The following is a 23,704-nucleotide window of genomic DNA, read 5'->3' on the forward strand; positions in this document are numbered from 1 at the left end:
AAACCCCATCAGGTTTTTGAAAGTAAGAAGTCCTAAGATACAGATCAGACTGACGCAGATACAGACACTGTTGTTTCAATGTACCAATACAAAAAGAAGTAGATTGGAAAGTAGAACAAGAGCTGTCTCCATAGGATGACACATGCCCCCGATGGCACTTTGAATGAATAGTTATGGCCGATGTTAGAGTTTAGGACCTTTGACCTACGGAGCTGGGTCTTGTGCGCGACATGTCGTCTTACTGTGTCACACATTCATGCATAGTTATTTTAAAATCCATGCATGAATGACAAAGATATGGACCGGACACGCCCATTAATGCACTATCCTTTAACGTCTAACTGTGACCTTGACCTTTGAGCTACGGACCTGGGTCTTGCGCGTGACATGTAGTCTTACTGTGGTACACATTCATGCCAAGTTATTTGAAAATATATCCATCGATGACAAAGATATGGACCGGACATGCCCATCAATGCACTATCCTTGAACGTCTAAGTGTGACCTTGACCTTTGAGCTACGGACCTGGGTCTTGCGCGCGACACGTCGTCTTACTGTGGTACACATTCATGCCAAGTTATTTGAAAATCCATCCATCGATGACAAAGATATGGACCGGACACGAAAATTGCGGACAGACCGACAGACTGACAGACTGACGGACTGACAGACGGTTCAAAAACTATATGCGTCCCTTTGGGGGCATAAAAAATCTAAATCATGCTATTAAACAATAATAGACTTATTTTGACTCACAGTTCCATCATGCTGTAAAACACATTAAGCAGCTGCTGCTGTCCAAATAGAGACTCTGCATAATTTAATAACATGGTAGGAAAAGTACCACTTTTAATGTTGCATATATGAACATATTCAATAAGAGCCCTAAAGGGAGGTAATAAAAAAAGAATGGATTTGGTATTACTTTCTACTATGTGAATCAAATATTCAAACCTATTTCAAATATATTAGATAATCAATTACCTAAACAAGAAAATCACAAAAAAGTAACATAATAAATTATGTGGCAACCACACAATAACCAAAGTCATAATGACCCATTTAAAAAAAAAATTGAAAATTGAAAGAAAATAAATACCTAGTGGCAGTCTCAATTAACTGTTGATTTCAAGAGCACATTATATCAATAAATTGTATGGAAACCACCTGCTGCTCAGAAATGGACCTCTAAATCAAAATTCTGTTTCCAATATTGTCTTTCTCTGTCTCAAATCATTACCCAAAAGCAATAAATACTATTTTTATTACGAATCATTGAAGACTATTGTAATAATTCCCTGATTTCGTGAGTGTTATTGAAGACTCTGGTAGCAGATTATTGGGAGTTTTCACCTGGCTAAGCACCAATTAGTTCCTGATTCTCATTGATTTTTGTGCCAACAAAATCTGCTGTAATCAGAGATGTTAATGATATTATACTGTCCAGCCACAGACTAGACCATTGATCCAATAAAATCTGTCCAATTAAAGCAGGTATAGGTGAGACTGACTGATGTGATGTATCATTGTATACCTCATTTGCATATTCTCCTTGTTTATTAAAGCTGATGCTTCTAGATTTATATCAAATTTGTTACAATTTGAAAAATGTTTTTATAATTTAGTTATTGCAATAGAAAGATGTATAGAAGTGATTCCATGTGTGACAGGAAGTTTTTATCTACAAAAATATTCTTTTCGTCAATAAACTACGTAGAAATCTCTATTAAAAGAGCATTTAGTCCCACTATTGAAATTTGATACAAAATACACATTAAAATATCTCCTTACCCAGTCAAAATTGACAGTTTATTACCATGGTAGTTCATGGTCATGGGGCAATGGTTTACCATGGTTGACCATGGCTGTGGTACTTGGCACTACAGACATAAAACATGGTATCAGACCATGGTTGTGGACCACAGACAACCATGGTCGACCATGATTGACTGTGGTGATTACTGACTATCAAAAACTGAATAAATATGAATTTGAAAGGGTCTTAAAATACATGTCAATTGCAGTCTATATCTATTTTTGCAAGTCAGTCATTTATTTGTCATAAAATTGCTAAGATGACAACAAATTATAGTCAGACTATGGAAGTTTACCTTTGAATCTGTCTATAAATGCAGGAAACTAGGAAAACCTTTGGAGCCAAAATGCAGTCAGGCGTCTTTGGTGCATTAAAAAACTTGAAAAAAAGTGTGAAAATTACTAAACCAACCATTGTAGTCCATGGTCAACCATCATGTTGAAAAAAGTTGACCACAGCAGACCATGGTCAAACTGATGATATTCTTTTCTGACCATGGCCAATCTTATCTGACCATGGTCCTGACCATGTTTTCACTATGGTATTTGATGGCTGATGTTAAAACATAGTCAACCATCAAAAACCATGGTGACCATGGTCAACCATGGTCATCATTTCGTCTGGGTAAATAATACTGGTTTATCTAATATCAACTGCGATCTGTTTAAAAAATTTTGAAATTTTTGTTGTTCAACTAGATGCACGTTCCTTTAAATGCAGTTCACTCGAATCACTTTCCCTCATATATGTGGGTTTGAGCATCACTTGTGGCATTCATTCTTCATGTGAGGAAGCCATCAAGCTGGTTTATGGAATGTCAGTGGTTCTAGCAAGGTGCTTGCTCGCAGTGAAATAATGCACGGAGGGGTAACTGTGATCTTTCTCCACCATCAAAAGCTGTAAAGTTGCCATATGACTTAAAGCTGTGTTGGTGCCATGTTAAACCCAACAAAACAAAACAAACCCCTTATACCATTTTTTATCTGACTGCTAGGCTGGTAAACTTGTTCTAGTCTATGTAATATTTTTTTTTTCTAGTGAAGGTAACTGAAGTCACAAGTTTGGGACTTGAACCTCATATGTGCTAAACTTATGCTCCTCTCATCAAGTTTTTCAAGTAGATCACCGATAATATATGAGATTAGACATGATTCCAACAACTTTCTTGGAACCCTGAGGAAATTGCTCTTTACGTTACCCTTATGTTGCCAAATTCATAATGGTTCTTATATTTTACTTGTAGAAATAAACTTGGCTCTGTACAGGAAACCTGTAAAGTTGGGTTAATGAGTGGAAAGATTGAATACTGTATATGCATAGATCATTAAGCAATGGCTACTACCAGTATCCATAAGTGGATATATAATCGCTAGAAAAAAGTTCATGAATTGCCAATGCCAGACGTTTAACAAGCGGAAATATTCTGGAATTGCCAAAAACTGAAGTGTCGAAGCTTACTTTCCTTATCTTTACTTGACTGTAATAATTTGTCTTGGTGAACATGGAAATTTGCACTGGCTGATATCTTCATGGAACTTCTCGAATTCCTGAAATTCATTGACACAAACTTTTCCCCTTATATAGTATCACATTGTTGCTGGAGTTCAAAGTTCAACAAATAATCTAGAGTTTTTGAGAGGCTGAAGATCAGAACCAAGCAGAGAAAGGAAACTGTTAGATCATCAGACCAATTCCAATCATCATAAATATAGTGGGCTAGAACCCCAGAAAGCAGTCACTGGGTGCAAAAAATGTTGAAATGTCACTGGGTGCGGAAAATGTTGAAATGTCACCGGGTGTGAAAAATGCTGAAATTAAATTGTTTAAAATCAATACAAAACTGCTGAATCTAGAAACAAGCCCACTTATTTTCCAGTCATTTTGATGTATGCTCACTTTATTAGTGTAGAACATAATGGATGAATGTTCAAAGTTTTCCTGGTTGGTAATAGCGTCTCATTGATCACTTTGAATGTTAATGACAAAAAATTAAGAATGGTTTATGTCCTCCTCTTACAATAATTGTCGGTTTCTGTAAATTTCTGTAGCTAATAATGTTTGTCATGATGTAAAATTGTTAAGATCTGAGTAAGTCTGTCTATATAAAGTAACTTGTATTAAGAATACACCAAACGGAAGAGCAGACAGTGGTCTCTTAACATAAAATGGTCTCTTAATAGAACAAATTTCGTTTTTTAACATCGGAAACTGATCTTGTAATGCAAGTGGTCTCCTAATAGAAGAGCAAGTCTGTCCATATTAATAGCACAGTCAGATGTTTAGGTTATAATTCACATCATACTGTATGTATGCCAGCTGTATGTATGCCAGAATGCTGACCTTGACCTTTGGATACTACTAGACCATCCTTCAAAATTATTTCTCTCAAAACTGCTCAAAACAAAGAATATATTTATTAAACAGAGGAAAAAAATCAATTCATGGACCAAAGCCCAGAGCCTACCTTAACCTTGAACTCTGACATGGTATTATCCTTTGAACTCTGTGAATATAAGTGAAGTTGTTCTTCACTTGAAACTCGCATTTTACACTGGAAACTAACTTTTTAAACTCGAAAACTCACTCTTTTACCTCGAAACTTGCCACTCGGAAACACTTCAAAAATCATGAAATCTGAATAACACCTCAATTTTCTGACTACCTCATTTTATTAAATATTTACTCCCATTAGTCATATAATTATATTAAAATTTAAGAGATTTTTGAGCATGTTATTTTACATTTCTATCATTAAATGAAAAACAGAAATTTCATATCATCTTTTCGCTCCTTTCATCAGCTGTCAAACTGCACATTAAATCTGAACAATAATTGTCTGTAAGATGCATGCAACACAAAAATGCTTTTTGTGCATTTTCAATTAATTTGGGAGAAAGGGGATAAAGTATATTACATATCACACACCCTGTATTCATCATTTATTCATAGACGTATGTTGGGTGCCAAATTGCATGAACATTTTCACTGATATATATCACTGATGAAAACATGAGAAAGTTCCAGTTTTAGATGAACGTTCCTACTGATCCTCTTAGCAGCAGACACAGTAGAACCTTTGAAGTGCAAATACAGTGTAACCTCTCTTGAGCAAACACCACTAAGAAGACAGTTAACAAAGATTATGTTATAAAACAGCTGTTGAAGGCCAGCAATGCAGAACTATTCGACAGCCTTGTCACTAAAGAAAGCGAATTGAATGAACATGCACTTAAGCTGAAAAAGGGGCATAATTTTAATTGTTAACTTGGAAAACAGATTTATAGAACCTGTACAATGCATGTCAGTTCATCAAAGTTAACAGATGTGTTTTAGTTTCAATCTATTCCTACTAGCGGTTACTGAGATACAGCTTACATACAAAGCTTAATTCAGAATTGCTAAGTGGAAAAAGAGGCATAATGTTGTAACAAAGAAAAATAGAGTTATGGAACCTGTGCATTAAAAGTCAGGTAATCATAGTGAATAAGACTGTGATGTTCTAGTACTTACTGAGTTACCAGAGTTTACATACAAAAACTTACCAAATAGCTCTACTCTACCCATTTTTCTTAATAGTCAAGCTAAAAACACATTTTTTGTTTATACTGGAAGCACTTTCTTGGTTAACTGACTTCTCCATCATAATTTTTAAGACCTCTGACAAAGAAAAAAGTTACTTGCTTTTTTTTCCCTTATCCGCAAATCTTGCCTCTGTTTCCATTTAAAAGTCCAGAACAATTTAGGAGGTTGTGAGCTGAAACCACAAGCACTGTGATGGTATCAATTTGATAAAAGAATTCATTGAATCTATTTTGAAAACATTACCATATACCATTAGTCTGGCTACACTAGTAAGAAGAAAAGGGGAACAACTTTACAAAATTTGAATAGCTTTAAGAGTTACCTCCCATGAAGAACGGTAAATACCTATCATATTCAAGAAATAAAAACATTAATACAGAATGAGCCTTATCAAAAGTATAAATATTATTTTACCCCCATTCAAGCTTTGATAAGATAGGGCTGATAGTGTTAAATGACTCACTAAAACAGTAGTCTGGACCTAAAATTTGTAGGTAATTGAATTAATGATAAGGTATGGGGCCTGGAAAATCTCTCACACAAGAAGTGAAATAAAACTGTCTTAACTTGTACCAAACTTTTTCTCTGCTGATCACTGGCTATCATCAAAATAATGCTACTTTAAAACTGGCCATTTGCCTACAATACTTTTCTTTCTGTTCAGACATTCCGACTGCTTTACCGATTAGATGTTCAAAGTGTGTGGTCACCTGAACTTTAAACATTAAAATTTGTTTGTTGATTCATTTGACATGACTGTGTAAAACCATTTTTAAAACTTATTTTAGTAAGGCAACAGTAGATCCTGTATCAGTTATGTGTTACTGGGAACTTCTCCACATGACTCCCGAGATGGAGGACAAACCGTCTACTTTTTTACATCAACACAGTTAACTGTTTTTTGTGCTTAAATGACTTCAGATACTCTGTCTTCTGTTACATCATTAATGTGATCATGATAATGCTACTACTACTGTCTACTGAAGGACTGTAATTCCAGACACCTGCCAAGGCAATAGAGCCGATTCCACTTATTTGAATACAAAGTAACAAGCATAATTATAATTCCAATTAAAGTTTTCCTGTTATTTAGAAAAAGTTTTGGTTGAATCTATGATCTTTTCAGTTTATACCCTTTTTTTTTTATTGCATATAGATTGTCCTTCAAGGAAGGGTAGTCTTTCAAGAAATGGCAGACTGGAAATGCTCATAAAAAGATAGTATAAATTGTTATTTTATATAGAAAACAACAGCAGAAACATTTGGTACATTCTAATCAAAAGGGCCATTTACAGGAATGTATTCCAAGTATTCTCCCACAAAAAACACTTGTGTTATGTGAAGATTATGTGAAGATAATGTGATATATCAACATAAATAAGAGATAATTTATCAGAGCACCTGTTGGTTGTAACTACTGTTATTTCATAATACTACTAAACAATACTCATGCCAATACCTATACAGCTACCATCTGTTAAGTACAACTTTTTCTTCGTAATAAAAAATATAACCGCTCAGAAAAGTGTAATTCAGTCTGTAACCAAAGCCCAAAGCCTGTGTTTCTCTTTCCTGAAGATAAAACTAGTACTGGTGCTTGCACTTATGATCAATTCAAGGATGTGTTTTAAGCACACCATCAACCCCACCCAACCCCAGCATCTGAGGAAGAAATAATTATGGTAACCCGACTGTCCTTTTCACATTACACAGATTGTTTGTCCTTTTCTCCATTACACTTCATATCTCATATCTCAGTTTAACTTTTTAATGTCCCAAGTGATTCTGATGAAAATTTACACAGTACTGGTGCCAGGATACCTATGTTGGTGCTTGAATTGCCCCGCACCCCGCACCCCACTGAGAATAGCACAGTCCTGTATGTTAGTTAGATTGTCTTTTTCTCTGATACATGTACAGTCTGAGATACAACTTTTTAATGATCTGCGGGATTCCAACGCAACTTTACACAAATGTTAAGAATGATAAGAAAGTTTGTTCTAAGCAAGACTCATGTATGAACCTCTAGGGTCAAGGCAATAGGCAGGGGCCCTAACCCTAACACTTAACCATAACCAAAGTACAAAGGTACTTGGCTTCAGTGGTGTTTATCACATACCTTTGTTTTTACTTTGTGAAGTAAAATCGAATTAACAATAAAAATGCAGCATTTTCGATACTTTCAAGTACTATACAACAATGATATATAAAGTAAATTTATTCCAAGAAAATGGTGGCATTTTTCAAAGTAATTTTCCCTGACAGTTCTAAAGAATTAATCTGCTAAAACATCCTGAAAGCAGATCTCTAATCATCTGTGTTAAATATTTAATAAGCCAATTCCCTGAAGTTTCATTGATTAAAACAATTCCATAAGATTCAAGTTTACAAGACCCACCTTTACTTAACAAAAAACTTTTTTTATGAAATTTTACAAAAGTTGACTACAGATACTGTTATTTAATCAAATATTCTCGCTGGGTCAAAATTTCGCGATTTTGAAATTTTGAATATTCATGAAACTGTAAAAATGGTACCCTACTTGAATTTGAATTATACTAATGGTGAATATTTATGGTTAGGATTAATATTCTCGAGATGTAAGGCCTTGCAAATATGGCGAAAATTAAACGCTTGCGAAAATTTCTGCTTTTACAGTACTGTAATTCTTAAGTTTCAAAATTTTAATTCAAGCAGGGTTCTTCGGACATTACATTCCAGTATTTCTAATTTTCATCAAATTTTAAAGATCATGGTGAGCACTAGTCCGAAAAAGTCAAGGTCACTGTTAATGTTTTCTTGTGTTTTATAAAACTGACACAATTTAAGTCATGTGACAAGTTGCCAGCTTTTAATGTTGAAGGAAGAACCCTGAGGTGCCCTTCTGGGCATCAATTCGGGCACAGGCTGGTATCACTGTGGGTAGAACTGTCAACCTTCAACAAACCAGATGAATGACTTCCTCACATGACAACCTGAGCTCAGGTTCAAACTCACTAAGGTGTGGGTAAGTAATCTGAAGCTGGTCACAGACCTTAACTACTTAGCCATGTAGACCTCCCAATCAAAATTAAGGTCGCATAGAAGCCGGAAGTGGTGCATTACTTATTTTATATTTGTGGTTAAAAATGAGCTAAAAAAAAGAACTGAAACCCAAAGCAAAAATTACAACACAGTTTAGTTGCTGCAAAATCCTCAATAATCTTCCTTGTTTATTTAGTTCAAACATAGTTTGTGTTAACTACACTCAATGACTGCTTCTAGGATTTCTGACCATTACTCGGGCCTTTGTTAAGTATAATGGTACACCCGGGTCAAGTTCTACTGTCAACAGGAATCAAACCTGTGATTTCCTGATCAGCAGTCTGATCCTTACTTTTTTGCACCACTTTACTACCAGTCCATGTGTATAATTATCAATTACGTCCATACTGACTGAACCAGTGAAAAACTTTCTTGTCCTTCTTTTTTTTTTTGCTTCAATATAAACAAGAGATCACAGAGTGATCTTGGCGCCCACCAATGTGCCATTTTTGAGTGTTCCAAATTTCAAGACTTACTGACTAGCTCAAGGTCAAATTTCATTTCCGTACACAACACTTTGCATGTGGTTCAAATTTGAAAGCTGTAGCTTGAGAAATGTGAAAGTAGGTCACTAGATCAATTTCAAGGACGAAATGTGAAAGTAGATCACTAGGTCAAAATCAAGGTCAAATTACACTTCAGAACACAAATTTATGCATGTGGTCCAAATTTATAGCCTGTACCTTCAAAAATGTGGAAGTAGGTCACTAGGTCAATGTCAAGGTCAAAGTTTGTTTCGGTACACAATCCTATGCATGTGGTCTAAATTTGAAGCCTGTAGCTACAGAAATGTGAAAGTAGGTCACTAGGTCAATCTTAATGTCAAAGTTCATTTCGGTACACAAAACTATGCATGTGGTCCAAATTTGAAGGCTGTAGCTCGAGAAATGTGAAAGTAGGTCACTAGGTCAAAATCAAGGTCAAATTTTATTTCGGAACACAGAACTATGCATGTGTTCCAAATTTGAAGCCTGTACCTTCAAAAATGTGAAAGTAGGTCACTAGGTCAATGTAAAGGTCAAAGTTTGTTTCGGTACACAAAACTATGCATGTGGTCCAAATTTGAAGGCTGTAGCTTGAGAAATGTGAAAGTAGGTCAGTAGGTCAAAATCAAGGTCAAATTCCAATTCAGAACACAAAACTATGCATGTGGTCCAAATTTGAAGCCTGTACCTTCAAAAATGTGAAAGTAGGTCACTAGGTCAAAGTCAAGGTCAAAGTTTTTTTCAGTGCACAAAACTATGCAAGTGGTCCAAATTTGAAGGCTGTAGCTACATAAATGTGAAAGTAGGTCACTAGGTCAAAATCAATGTCAACTCATGTCAAGGTTTATCTTGCCACTCAAAACCATACATGTGGTCCAAATTTGAATGTTGTAGGTTATTGACAAGAAGATTTTAAAATCTTTTCCCTATACAAGTCTATATGAACCATGTGACCCCCCAGGGCAGGGCCATATTTGATAGTTTGAACAAACTTGGTAGAGAACCACTAGATGATGCTACATAACAAATGCCAAAGCCCTAGGCTTTGTGGTTTGGACAAGAAGATTTTCAACGTTTTTCCCTATGTAAGTCTATGTAAACCATGTGACCCCCGGGGCGGAGCCATATTTGACCCTAGGGGGATAATTTGAACAATCTTAGTAGAAGACCACTAGATAATGTCATATACAAAATATCAAAGCCCTAGGCCCTGTGGTTTTGAACAAGAGGTTTTTCAAAGTTTTTCCCTATATAAGTCTATATAAACCATGTGACCCCCGGGGCGGGGCCATATTAGACCCCCAAGGAAATATTTTGAATCATCTTGGTAGCGGACCACTAGATGATGCTTCATACCAAATATCAAAGCCCTAGGCTCTGTGGTTTTGGACAAGAAGATTTTCAAAGTTTTTCCCTATATAAATCTATGTAAATTATAGAAATAAACAAAGGGCCATAACTTACTAAAAAATTGTTGAACCAGTCTGATTTTCAGGGGGACACAACTAGGGTACCAATACATCATTCTGACAAAGTTTGGTCAAAATCCCCCAGGTAGTTTCTGAGGAGATGCGATAACGAGAAATTGTTAACGGACGGAAGGACGGACGGACTGACGGACGGACGGACGGACGGACGGAAGGACGACGGACCACGGACGCAGAGTGATTTGAATAGCCCACCATCTGATGATGGTGGGCTAAAAATACAAGCAAAAATACTGAATTGTATATACACCAAACTGCATGCTGCTAACTGTAACATGAAACAAACTATAAGCACAATGGAGTTCTCTCCCTTTACTAATATCAAAGGCACAACAATCAATACAGTCATGCTTGTAAAATTTGAAGAAAAAAATCTAAGAAAAAAAAAAATATCATATAAAGGAATACATAACGAAGAACTTACAGCATATTTTGGCCTCAAATGGGTTATCTTAGCAGCAAATGAAAAACAGAAGAAATTAGTGAAAGCAAAATGTGGATGGCAGGAAATGAATATGGGAATGTGCAAGGTGAAAAGCAGCAAAAACAAAGAAAGTTTATTATTTTTGTGACAATGTTAACACAGAATACCTTTTGTTTGATAGATGTTTAGAAAACAGTAATTAATGCATATTCATAAAAGCCACTAAAATACTAGTGTTTCTTTGTCTAATTGAGTTATATATACCATTTCTTGACAGTCTTTCAGATATTCCTGGATTTTTACTATTATTTACTTGCTCTCCACAAGGAACTGACAACTTTTTCAAATGTTGAGAACAGAACGATTCTAGGTACACTGGTTGCAGTACATCTCACCCAGGATTTGAACCTACTGGCAGCCTAATTGCAACTGCTTGTGCTATGTAGACTGGCTTAGTCATGCAGTAGTGCGATTGTAAATCAAATGTAAATGTCATTTGACTGACCCCACTTCAAACATTCTAAAATAATATTTTCTTTCAGATATACACCGACTGACTTATTCAAACGTTGAAAATAACTTACAAGAAATGCCTTTTAATGGCCCTATAAACAAACCTTCAGTTCCTGAAAGACTTATATCCTTGCATACAATACATAATATATTATTTGTAAAATAATACATGGCCCGCTGGAGGTAAAAGGTCACATATTACTTTTCAGTTTCAAATATATTTAACGTTGACCTTTGACCTATTAGAAATCTACTAGCCACAAGCAACATAATCTATCATATGAAGATGGATATCTACAGGAGTTGTTGATTGATTCATGGGTACAGTGATGTTGACCTTTGACTTTCGATCTACTTACCCGTAAAACATTAGCCGTCATCGACTAACCACAGGCACTCCTACAGCTTTCTTCACTTACTAATCACTAAAATTTAATATTCTACTAATGGACTGACCAATTGAATGACCAACATGAACTAAACAATAAACCTCCTCATCTTGGAAAGTAGGTCAAAATATACTCTGAAGCTAGTTAATATGCTTAGCTAAGCAGTAATCGATTCTATGTTACCATTGAATAGTATCTTATTACCAATCACACTCTGTTTTATATTTATTTAATTCTTACCTTTAAAGACATCCATGTCCGGTGTACTTGTTTTCCTTCTCATCACAACAGGAGATCCCCCTCCTTCACCAGCGCTATTTTTTGCATTATCCTCCTGATCTTTGATCTTGACACTTCTTGGCTTTAGGTCTGGTTTCTTTGGAACAGGCGGTTTGTTCTTTGACATGGTGTGTTTTTCAGTCTCTATCACAGTTTCAGGAATGGAAGACTTTGGAATGTCTTTGGTTTCTGACTTTATCACAGAATTTGACTCTTCACTTATGTCCAATTTAGTATCCGATTCTTTTTCAGTTAACTCTGCTTTTGTATTAATATTAGGAGTCACCTGTACATCTGTAATTTCTGATGTTTTAGTATCAGAATCACTAGAAACTTTGTTCACTTTTGATTCACTTTCTTCAATAATTTCACCAAACTCTGGCTTCACACCAGTGTCTTTGACCTCTGCAGTTACCTTGACCTCTGAAACTGTCTCTGTGACCTTGACCTTTGAATTTTCTTCTGCAGTTACCTTGACCTCTGGAACTGTCTCTGTGACCTTGACCTTTGAATTTTCTTCTGCAGACTTGACCTCTGACCTTTGTTCTTGAATACACCCTAGAGTGTCATCTGTAAGTGTAGTGATATCTCGAGACTTTCTCTTGCTGTCCTGAAATTAAAGTATCATACTCAAATGATTAAACCATGTACATAAAATATTCTAAATTCCAACTTTTTACCACCAGAAACTTCCATTTTTTTTTTTACAAAGTTCAAGAACAAAATCAATGCTCATATTACTAAGACAATTATGCACAACTTCCCTGTAAAATTTTCTCTTTTTTTCAGTTAAGGCTTTAAAATTACAATAATTTTCTGATACCAACACTTAATGTATCTACATAGCTATGTCTTTAATACCTTTAAAACAGTTGTGTGTTTACTGTCAAAATAACACTCAATTTACTTAGTATGTTAAAAGAAAGTAAACGGTTCCAATTCATTATAATACATTAGTATAAAAGAAACAAAAATCCTACTACCCTTAGTAATTAAGAACTTTACCCCTTGTTTACTTTGTACAGTTTATTCAAATTTCTAAAAATACATTTTAATAGTAGAATTATAAATTATGCTGCATTTGGTGATATATTATACCACAGAAAACATTTCTGAAATCTAGGCAACCTGTTATACTCCCTGCAGTTAAATAAAGACAGTATGTTTAAAAGGATCATAACAGCTATGTGGCTTCTTTATTTTTTTATATGAACTTTCTAGTTTAAGTCAAATATTTTTATTAGATTTGAGTTTTTGATTAACATAGTAGAAAGTATTATTGAATCCACTGTTTTTCATTTCCATCCGTTATGGTACTAACTGTTACAAGTACATGTAAATATTTGATTAACATAGCAAAAAATATTATTGAATCCATTGTTTTTACTACCTCCCTTTATAGTTCTGTCTGTGAGTGTTCGCTCAAATCATTATGGTGAATTTTTTTTATATTACCCAGCAGCTTTTACCTGATGCGAATTTTTTAACAACATCTTTTCATGAATGTCTTACTAAATTCTACGGAAGTGTTAATTTTACTAAATCAAATCAAACTAGAGGTGCTTTTGAGAAAAGGGCATGTCTCCCACAACTGCCTAATCATCTGAATAGTAAATCTGTCTTTGTATACTGTTTGTGGCCTATTGCACGGGTACTAAACAGTGCCTGCGGTACTGACTGTGCCGACGAGGATTGAAGGCACTTCGCTTCCTGTACCGCAGGTACTTCGTCAATGTTTACAAAACGAGCGAGATCGGTGAGTGATTTTTGTCATTTTTGTCATTTTGTTACTGCATGAACCATTTTTTTCAAAAATCGGGGAATGTAGCGGGGTGTAGATGTATCTTATCTACATATCCGTGCTAAAATTTGTGGCAAAAGATCAATTTCCTAGAAACGTAAGGACAAATAAGTTTGGAATGAAACATGATTTTTTCACATCAGTGACTGTTCAGACTCGATTTCTTTTCGCTGACCCAAACGATGTCGTCTCTGCCGTCGTAAATTATATTTATAAATGACATGTGATCTGCTAAAACAACACTTAATGTATCTACATAGCTATGTCTTTAATACCTTTAAAACAGTTGTGTGTTTACTGTCAAAATAACACTCAATTTACTTAGTATGTTAAAAGAAAGTAAACGTTTCCAATTCATTATAATACAAGTATAAAAGAAACAAAAATCCTACTACCCTTAGTAATTAAGAACTTTACCCCTTGTTTACACATAAAATATTTCCTTCCACCATGATGATAAACAAGACCTTTTTGTAAGATAATTTGAAAACTGTTTGCTATTCATATCAATAGTTATGTTATCTCATTTTTACTTTAACTTTAAAAGAGATAAAAAAAAACTTCCTACTTTTTGTTGGACAATATGTAAATACAATGATAAACATACCAGGAAGGTAAAAACTTCTTACCTGGTTAAAGCATGGCAAAACTTCCTCCTTAAAATATTAACTGGATTTATATAAAACTTATTCAACAAATAAAAAAATCATAAAAAAATTTAACTTTTCTTTTTTCTTTAATTATATTGAGTGTTCCAAGATAACAAAATAATATCAATTACTATCCAAGAAAGATCTATGAAACTTTAAAGTAACTGTCTGAATGATAATTTCACAAACTCTTTATTCCAAAAGGCAAAAATATACCAAAAAAGGTATCCCAAAAAGTACCTTTTTGAAAAAGCAGATTTTTCTACTAGATAAGGAAGTTTTATAATTCAATTCTTCAAGCATATAAAATTACAGATGTATCAAACTTTGTACAGTTTATTCAAATTTCTAAAAATACATTTTAATAGTAGAATTATAAATTATGCTGCATTTGGTGATATATTATACCACAGAAAACATTTCTGAAATCTAGGCAACCTGTTATACTCCCTGCAGTTAAATAAAGACAGTATGTTTAAAAGGATCATAACAGCTATGTGGCTTCTTTATTTTTTTATATGAACTTTCTAGTTTAAGTCAAATATTTCTATTAGATTTGAGTTTTTGATTAACATAGTAGAAAGTATTATTGAATCCACTGTTTATCATTTCCATCCGTTATGGTACTAACTGTTACAAGTACATGTAAATATTTGATTAACATAGCAAAAAATATTATTGAATCCATTGTTTTTACTACCTCCCTTTATAGTTCTGTCTGTGAGTGTTCACTCAAATCATTATGGTGAATTTTTTTTATATTATCCAGCAGCTTTTACCTGATGTGAATTTTTTAACAACATCTTTTCATGAATGTCTTACTAAATTCTACGGAAGTGTTAATTTTACTAAATCAAAGCAAACTAGAGGTGCTTTTGAGAAAAGCGCATGTCTCCCACAACTGCCTAATCATCTGAATAGTATACTGTTTATGGCCTATTGGTATTAACATGTTGGAGTAACCGGTCTACAATGCTGTGTCGGTAGTGTTGGAGTAACGGTCTACAATGCTGCACCGGTCTACAATGCTGTATCGGTAGTGGAGTTACAAACCGGTCTACAATGCTGCACTGGTAGTTGTTGGTAATTATGTTCAAGGGCCATAATTCCGAAGTGCCTGGGCTGATTTGGCTAGTTATCAAACTTGGCCGAGGTCTTATGGTCAAACACATTTTGTTCAAGTTTGGTGAAGATCGGATGAGAAATGTTCGACTTAGAGTGCGGACAAGCTTTGTGTCAGACACACAGACAGGAGTAAATCCACTGTGTGGTGGGAGACATTATAAAACTAAAGCTGCTTTTGAGAAAAGTGCATGTCTCCCATAACTGCCTAACCATCTGAATAGTGGTATATGAGTCAACCATGCACCAAGACCTTGATTATCAAAAACAAGCTTCATGGGCCGTAATTCCGAAGTGCCTGAGCCGATTGGCTAGTTACCAAACTTGGCCAATGACTTATTGGCAAACACATTTTGTTCAAGTTTGGTGAAGATCGGATGAGAAATGTTCGACTTAGAGTGCGGACAATATTTGTGACAGACACACAAACTGACACAAAGACATAAATCAATATGTCTCCCACACCACTGTGTGGTGGGAGACATAAAAATAAGAAAGAAACAATTCCTCCATGGTGTGTGAATTATTCAAGGATGGAAGGAATACAAGCATCACCATTCTAGCCAAAATACTGAAGAAACATACAACCTAAAAGTAATAGTTACTGTAATTCCATGGTTTCAAATATTCAGCAAATGATACTAATAAGTTAATATTCTAACAAAACAATCAATCAAAATATCTGTTTACCTAATTTAGTTCCAAGCAAACAAAAAAGTAGAAGAAAAAAAAACAAATATTATTACTGGGCAATTAGGGTCATTATGTACACACTCCCATCCATTTCAGCAATAACTAAAAAAAACAAAAAAACTTATCACCAAAGTAAAAACATGCACTGGGAAATTAATTATTAGGTCTTATTAACAGAGGAATTTCTTTTTCAATTTCCAAGGAATTGGGAGGGGACTGTCTAGTATAAACTCAGGGTTGTATGAAAACAGTTGCTAGATTATATTTCCAAATCTATAACGTTATTCATTTAAAATATTTTGAGATTCTCCTGGAATACATCTTGATGATCTCTGATGCCAAGGTCACAAAGTATTTGAAACAAGAGCTCCTAGAACACGAAATGCCCCCTTGATGCATTCAGTTATTGCACAAGGAACAGAAACTATTTGGTCACTGTACACAGAAGTTCTACTGTTCTGGGTCAATGTGACCTTGACCTTTGACCTACTGACCTCAAATTCAATAGAGGTCATCTGCAGATCATGATAAAAAAACCTCCCTATCAAGTTTCATGATCCCAGACCCAAGCGTTCTTGAGTTATCATCAGGAAACTGTTTAACTGTTCCAGGTCATTGTGACCTTGATCTCTGACCTACTGATATCAAACTCTATAGGGGTCATCTGCTGGTAATGATCAACCTCTCTATCAAATTTTGTGATCCTAGGCCCAAGCGTTCTCAAGTTATCGTCTGAAAACGGTTTAACTATTCAGAGTCACTAAGACCTTGACCTTTGATCTACTGACCTCAAAATCTATAGGGGTCATCTGCTGGTCATTATTAACATCCCTATCAACTTTCATGATCCTATGCCCTAACGAGTTATCATCCGGAAACCGTTTTAACTGTTCTGGGTCAATGTGACATTGACCTTTGACCTACTGGCCTCAAAACTCTGGGGTCATCTGCTGGTCATGAACAAAATCCCTATCAACTTTCATGATCCTAGACCCAAGCCTTCTTGAGTTATCATCCGGAAACCATTTAACTGTTCCTGGTCATTGTGACCTTGACCTTTGACGTACTGACCTTAAAATCAATAGGGGTCATCTGCTGGTTATGACCAACCTCCCTATCAACTTTCATGATCCTAGGCGCAAGTGTTCTTGAGTTATCATCCGGAAACTGTTTAACTGTTCAGGGTCACTGTGACCTTGACCTTTGATATACTGATCTCAAAATCAATAGGGGTCATCTGCTGGTTATGACAAACCTCCCTATCAACTTTCATGATCCTAGGCCCAAGCGTTCTTGAGTTATCATATAGAAACGGATTGGTCTACATATAGACCGACCGACCGACATCTGCAAAACAATATACCCCTCTTTCGAAGGGGGGCATAAAAACTAATTTTAAAATAGCAAATTCTTTTAAAGAGAGATCGTGAAACAGATGTATTATTGTTATTGTATCGTTTTACTCAGTTAAGTAATCAAGATCAGAAAGAAACTGTTTTATTGACAAAACCTTGCCTTAAGAGTAGCTATCAAACCTTATCAATTTTGAGAGTGCAAAAACACAACTAAACTAATCCAAAAATAAATATTTGCCTGCTGCAGTAAATTATCCCACCCTGACCTTAGTTCGCCTAGTTAGAACATTCATGTAAAAAATAACCTTCACTCTCATCCTTGTAATAAATGATTTCTTTTTAAATATGAGCCGTGCCATGAGAAAACCAACAGAGTGCATTTGCGTCCAGCATGGATCCAGACCAGCCTGCGCATACGCACAGCCTGGTCAGGATCCATGCTGTTCACTTTCAAAGCCTATTGCAATTTGAGAAACTGTCAGTGAACAGCATGGATCCTGACCAGACTGTGCAGATGCGCAGGCTGGTCTGGATCCATGCTGGTCGCAAACGCACTATGTTGGTTTTTTCATGGCGCGGCTCATATATGCTTTATGTCATTAAAGTTCAATTTTTTATTTGAGATTTTACCTAGTGTACCCCTGTAAAATAATCATTTGCAATTTCTATAGCAAACAAATATGTTTAACGTTAAAAGCAAATAAGGAAAAAATACATTAAAATTTTAACCATACTGATAATCTAGCAATCTATTTTCAATGTCCCAGATTGATAAAATAGTTTACCTGAATCCTAGATGTTTATTAACACCCTACAATATAATCAAAATCTTACTTCCTATGAAAAAATCATTGCAATATGTAACATACAGGAAGACATAGCAGGTAGCATGACTGTGTCACAATCGTGCATCATTTATCATTCAAAATCTGTCAAGTAACAGCTAGAATGTATTCAATGATAGATCCATTAGTAAACATTCAAAATGAATTCATCCGTATACACTTTAAAAAAAATCATAACCGAACGATATCACTGTTTACAAATTTAAAATATTTCATTCAACAATAGACTTACACAAAGGTATTTTCACGAAAACAGCACTTCCCTTAAATTTTTATGTCTGTCAAACAGAAATCTTAGATTTTTGACAAGTATTGCATATGATTTAAAATAAAAAATGAACCTATCTGACTATATATATATAAATATCCACAATTTTTTTCCTGCTAATTATAAATGTTTTGAAGCATTCGTGTGAATCTGCCCATGAAAGCATTTACATATAGGTGACACAAATGATAATGCAAAATCTATTTAAGTAAATTCATTGTTAACTAACTTAAGCATCATTTTCTCTTCAATTTAATTACATGGTTATTACATCAAAATATATTATCATAATGTAAGCAGATGACAAAGATCTATGCAAATCCATTGCATGAAACTTAACATAATACCATGCATCAATTACCTAAATTTAAGTTAATTGTACATCACAAATATTAATTTATACACTGTAAAGGTAGCGGACCTGATAATATTATGTCAATAAGAAAATTCATTTTGATTACTATTACATATGTTGCGTGCAAGCAATCAAAAGCTTTCACAAATGACTTGGAAAGCCAAGTGCTCGTATGTGCTACAGTCAGCCAAAGGAAGCCGAACTAGTATACAATAATATGAACCCCGCAGAAATTGCTGATTGTCAATATGGGTCCACTACCTTAATGCAATTAATTTTTGCTTCATACATTTCAAACCATGATAGAGAATGATTAAGGGAGTTAATTACGCTTTATAATTATGCCTAACAAGAAATTAATACATTACCCTCATTAATAATGAAACAAGACACCAAAGCCACTATGTATAAACACTATAAAGAGACAGACTGCAGCAGGGCAGAATGTAAGAAGTTGTTATGGCAGTCTGAAACTGGGCCAAAGGTTATAAAACTGAAATTTGAGACCAGTCTAAAAGTAAGCATCTGATTGGTTGTTTCTGATCATTAATTTTAAATTGACCAATGGCAAGGCTGTATTCTGAGACTGTGACCAAAACTCAAGTTTTATAACCTTGAACACTGGTTAAATGTAGTAACTAACTAGCCATCTATATGAGACCATTGTTAAACATTTTATGAGCATGCAGGAGGTATTCATAGTCTTTATTTTCTCCCCTACTTTAACTTCTTTTTACATATTTATCAATTTCATCAACTCTTTATAGTCACAACATCCCAGGTCAAGTGTAAATATCCAATCCTGGTCAAAAACATCTTGCAACGTGTCTTAAAGTTCTTTCTATCAAAGGTTTTTATGATTCTTTTGTCTATGATCAATTAACCTATCCATTGTTCATAGCTTGTGAACTAGTACTTACTTGTTCCTTAAGTATTTTTACTCTAACAATCAGAACTGGAGACAGAATGATATTTGACATTTCTGCCTTTGATAAAATCTTCACAGATTACTTCCATTTTATCCATGAGTCACTTTATATTAAGAAACATCACTTTTACAATTTCATGCAGTCTACATGTACTTCAAAAGGTACAGCTTATAGCCATCAATAAAAGAGGACTTTAATGCCTTTATGTATGTAATATTAAGTAAGGTTTTCTAGGAAGGGTTCCACTGGTGTAACAATGTGGGTTTACAGCAGGTAACAAATTGTGTAACAATGTGACAGCAGCAGGGTTAGGTATACGCATGACAAGGGCTCTATCTATTTACTAATACATAAAAACATCATTTGTGAGGTATGACTTGTGAGGAAGTCTGGGTATAATATTAAGGTGTGGGGCGTAGCTAAGCATACAAATGTAAGAAAGCGTGAAAATGTAAGTGAATGTGTGACCATTCAAATTAGGGGCTCTGTGAGCATGCTATTGTAGGGCTTCTTTTTAATCAGACACCTGTCAGACAGTGTAGTTCAGTGTAGTTTCTTTATTTCACTGACAATTTTCTGCATTGTTTCCCTTTGCCTAAAATCAATTCAGACTTCAGACAAGTTTCAGATGAAGTATCTACAACCTTTCAAGAAGAAAATATAGTATACAGGTATAAATAAACAATGCTGTGAACTTCACAATAAGTTACTGTTTTTTGCTGTTGGAAGTAATTTTAGCTACGCCCCAGAATGGTGTCAGACAACTATATGTAACCAGTTCTAGCCACAAGTCACTCACTTGCCTCCAAGACTGATCTTGGAAAGTAAACTGAAACAAGAAGTTCAACAACATATCACAATATATTCCTGCAAGTATGACATTGGAAAGGTCTATCTCTGATTCCGTATAACATCACATTTGTCAAAGATTACCCTACAGCTAACTCCTCAGAAAAACAACATGCACCATATAATTAGATGCCTGAAACATGTAATTAATGAATTAAAAATATCATTTGAACAATCCCAGTATTCTGTTTATTTATATATCAACATGCATACTGTTTAACCCTACACTTCATTTCAGAGCAATCAGTAAAGATTTCACCAAGTCAATATGTAACCTTTTTACCTATGTCATGGTGTACAGCAAGGCAATGCTCTATAGCCCCTATCATTTCTGTCACATATTCACCAGTGCTAAACACAATTATTTATCCTTTTCTGCCCTTTGTTCTGTAATGGACTTTTCTAACAATACATTCTAGAATATTCCATTACAGGATAAAGAATGAAAAGGTTATGGAAATCATTTGAAACAGCAGAAAGATCCTCTTATTAAACTGTAAAAAAATCCAGAAAACCAAGCTGAGAACAATTATCAGTATTAAATTCCTCAAGGATAAACTTCTTCATCAAAATAATCAACACATAATACACCAGTTACTGTCTCAACCTTATTCTTAGATAATAGCATTATTTCAGAGTTTTTGGACAAAATGCCTGATCATGTACTTAGGTATGAGATAGTAAATTTAGTCAATTCATGTTATGATACTAGACATATCAAGATAACAATGTTTTAATAAGCAGAAGACAGAACACATTAAGAAGTGTTATAAAATGTATGATATCTTAAAGAATTTCTGAGCATTTGCATGATACAGTGCAATAAAACTCTCAAATTTTCAAATTAAAAGTCTGTCCCAGTAAAACTTTTAAGAAATATGCCAATATTTGCTGAACTTGACTGTTAGAGAAGTGCACTATGAATATTGTCGAAAATCGAACAATTTTTTTTTTCAATCCACTTCACTTATTTTTGAAAAACAGTCATCAATCTTTTTAAGATCATGAGCACTAAATAAAAAAATTAAAATTGGCAAAAATGCAAACTTTTAATCAACAAAACTGACCAAAAAAAAAACAACCACAAATAAGTGACTCCCATTTAAGGTATCATACAATATTTAAGTAAAAAGATCTTTCTGCAGTTTCAGTATTATACCCCAGAGCCACACTGTGCTACAATTCAAGCATCACGGTACCTACCATCAGGTGATAATACTCCTGTTTCTACACAAAAATCATCAAATTACATGCTATAGTACACAAATGGTTCACATTTTAAGCACTTTCTACATAGATGGCATTTTTACAACAATACATGAACAAAATTAAGGACAGCTTTATCTTCTTTTTTTTTGTTAGTTTGGTTTAGAGTCACACAAACAGCTCTCAACACTTCAACTCTCCAGCTTTTTCTGGCCGATGAAGATCTTCAAGACCTCTTCATACCTTGAACAATGGATAGTTAGGTAGAAATGCTGACTTCTCGAACTTAACTGGCTATTTTTTTTAACAGATTCATATTTCAAAATTCAACTCCTGACTTGAATAAACAGCAATCTGCAGCTACCGACTTTCACAAACCTACACAATATTGTGATTATCGAGAACATGACAAAATATTCAAAAAGGGTGATATGGTATGATTAAATTAATATTCAAGTAATTTAATCTAAAAGTCTGTAAACAGGAAGTTCATATGGGAACAAGAACAATGCAATTTTAGAAATGGACATGGTGCAAAGATAGAAATGTGTTGACTACGCTTGATTTAAAATTGCCAGTAATATGAAGGTAAGACAAGACCATTTTTTCTAGAACATTCTGGAATACTTAAACTGCTTTGACATTATGATGCAAACAAGAATTGTCTGTAAGACAGACAGTGCTCGATTATTCACAGATTTTTTGCAGTTTACGCCAAACAAAATATTAATACATGCATCTACAAGCCAAACACAGATTGGAATTTATGATGATAGTAGATCTATGCTGTATTAGGCCAGTCAGTCATAAAACTAACATAATAGAAGAAGCTATGTATATAGCACAAACAATAAGCTGAAACAGTTGCTTTAAATGAAAAGATGAAACAGTTGCTTTAACTGAAAAGCTAAAACAGTTGCTTTAACTGATAAGCTGAAACAGTTGTTTAACTGATAAGCTGAAACAGTTGCTTTAACTGATAAACTGAAAAAGTTTTAAATGACAAGCTGAAACAGTTGTTTAACTGATAAGCTGAAACAGTTGTTTAACTGATAAGCTGAAACAGTTGCTGTAACTGAAAAGCTGAAACAGTTGCTTTAACTGATAAGCTGAAAAAGTTGTTTTAAATGACAAGCTGAAACAGTTGCTTTAATGAAAAGCTGAAACAGTTGTTTAACTGATAAGCTGAAACAGTTGTTTTAAATGATAAGCTGAAACAGTTTCACTTTCATCTAATGCTTCAAAATATGTAATTTTGAGCTTCAAAATTGATAATTTTACTGCTTAAATGAACAAGAGCACTGCCTATGGGTGCCACCGCTTGTCTGCAAGTGCTGGACAATATGTATGAAAAGAGTTATAGTTCAGATTTTCTAAGTACAAAAAGGGCCATAATTCTGACAAAGTGCAGGTTAGAGTTATGGTTCTTGACCTACATTGTCCCCTAATAATGATGAACAAGTGTGCAAAGTTTCAAAGCTCTAGCTCTTATAGTGTTTTAGAAAAGGTGACCTAAACAAAAAAATTAACCAATAGTCAAATTTTCTAAGTACAAAAAGGGCCATAATTCT

The 23,704-nt window shown here is 34.5% G+C and overlaps 1 protein-coding gene across 5 annotated transcripts in view; it reads right to left on the reverse strand.

Annotated features, from left to right (window-relative positions):
- Positions 1 to 23,704, reverse strand: part of LOC123535910 (ankyrin repeat and sterile alpha motif domain-containing protein 1B-like) — a 171,081-nt gene that overhangs the window by 105,540 nt on the left and 41,837 nt on the right. For 4 of the 5 annotated variants that reach the window (XM_053529276.1, XM_053529278.1, XM_053529275.1 and 1 more), the window contains 2 exons: positions 22,131 to 22,154; positions 12,022 to 12,670 (listed from right to left, as the gene is read on the reverse strand). In XM_053529276.1, coding sequence (XP_053385251.1) covers positions 12,022 to 12,670; positions 22,131 to 22,154 — 673 coding nt within the window. The remainder of the gene's footprint in view (positions 1 to 12,021; positions 12,671 to 22,130; positions 22,155 to 23,704) is intronic. The other variant, XM_053529277.1, reaches the window with a different exon arrangement.

Source organism: Mercenaria mercenaria, chromosome 17 (genome assembly GCF_021730395.1).
Source record: "Mercenaria mercenaria strain notata chromosome 17, MADL_Memer_1, whole genome shotgun sequence".
NCBI lineage: Eukaryota > Metazoa > Mollusca > Bivalvia > Venerida > Veneridae > Mercenaria > Mercenaria mercenaria.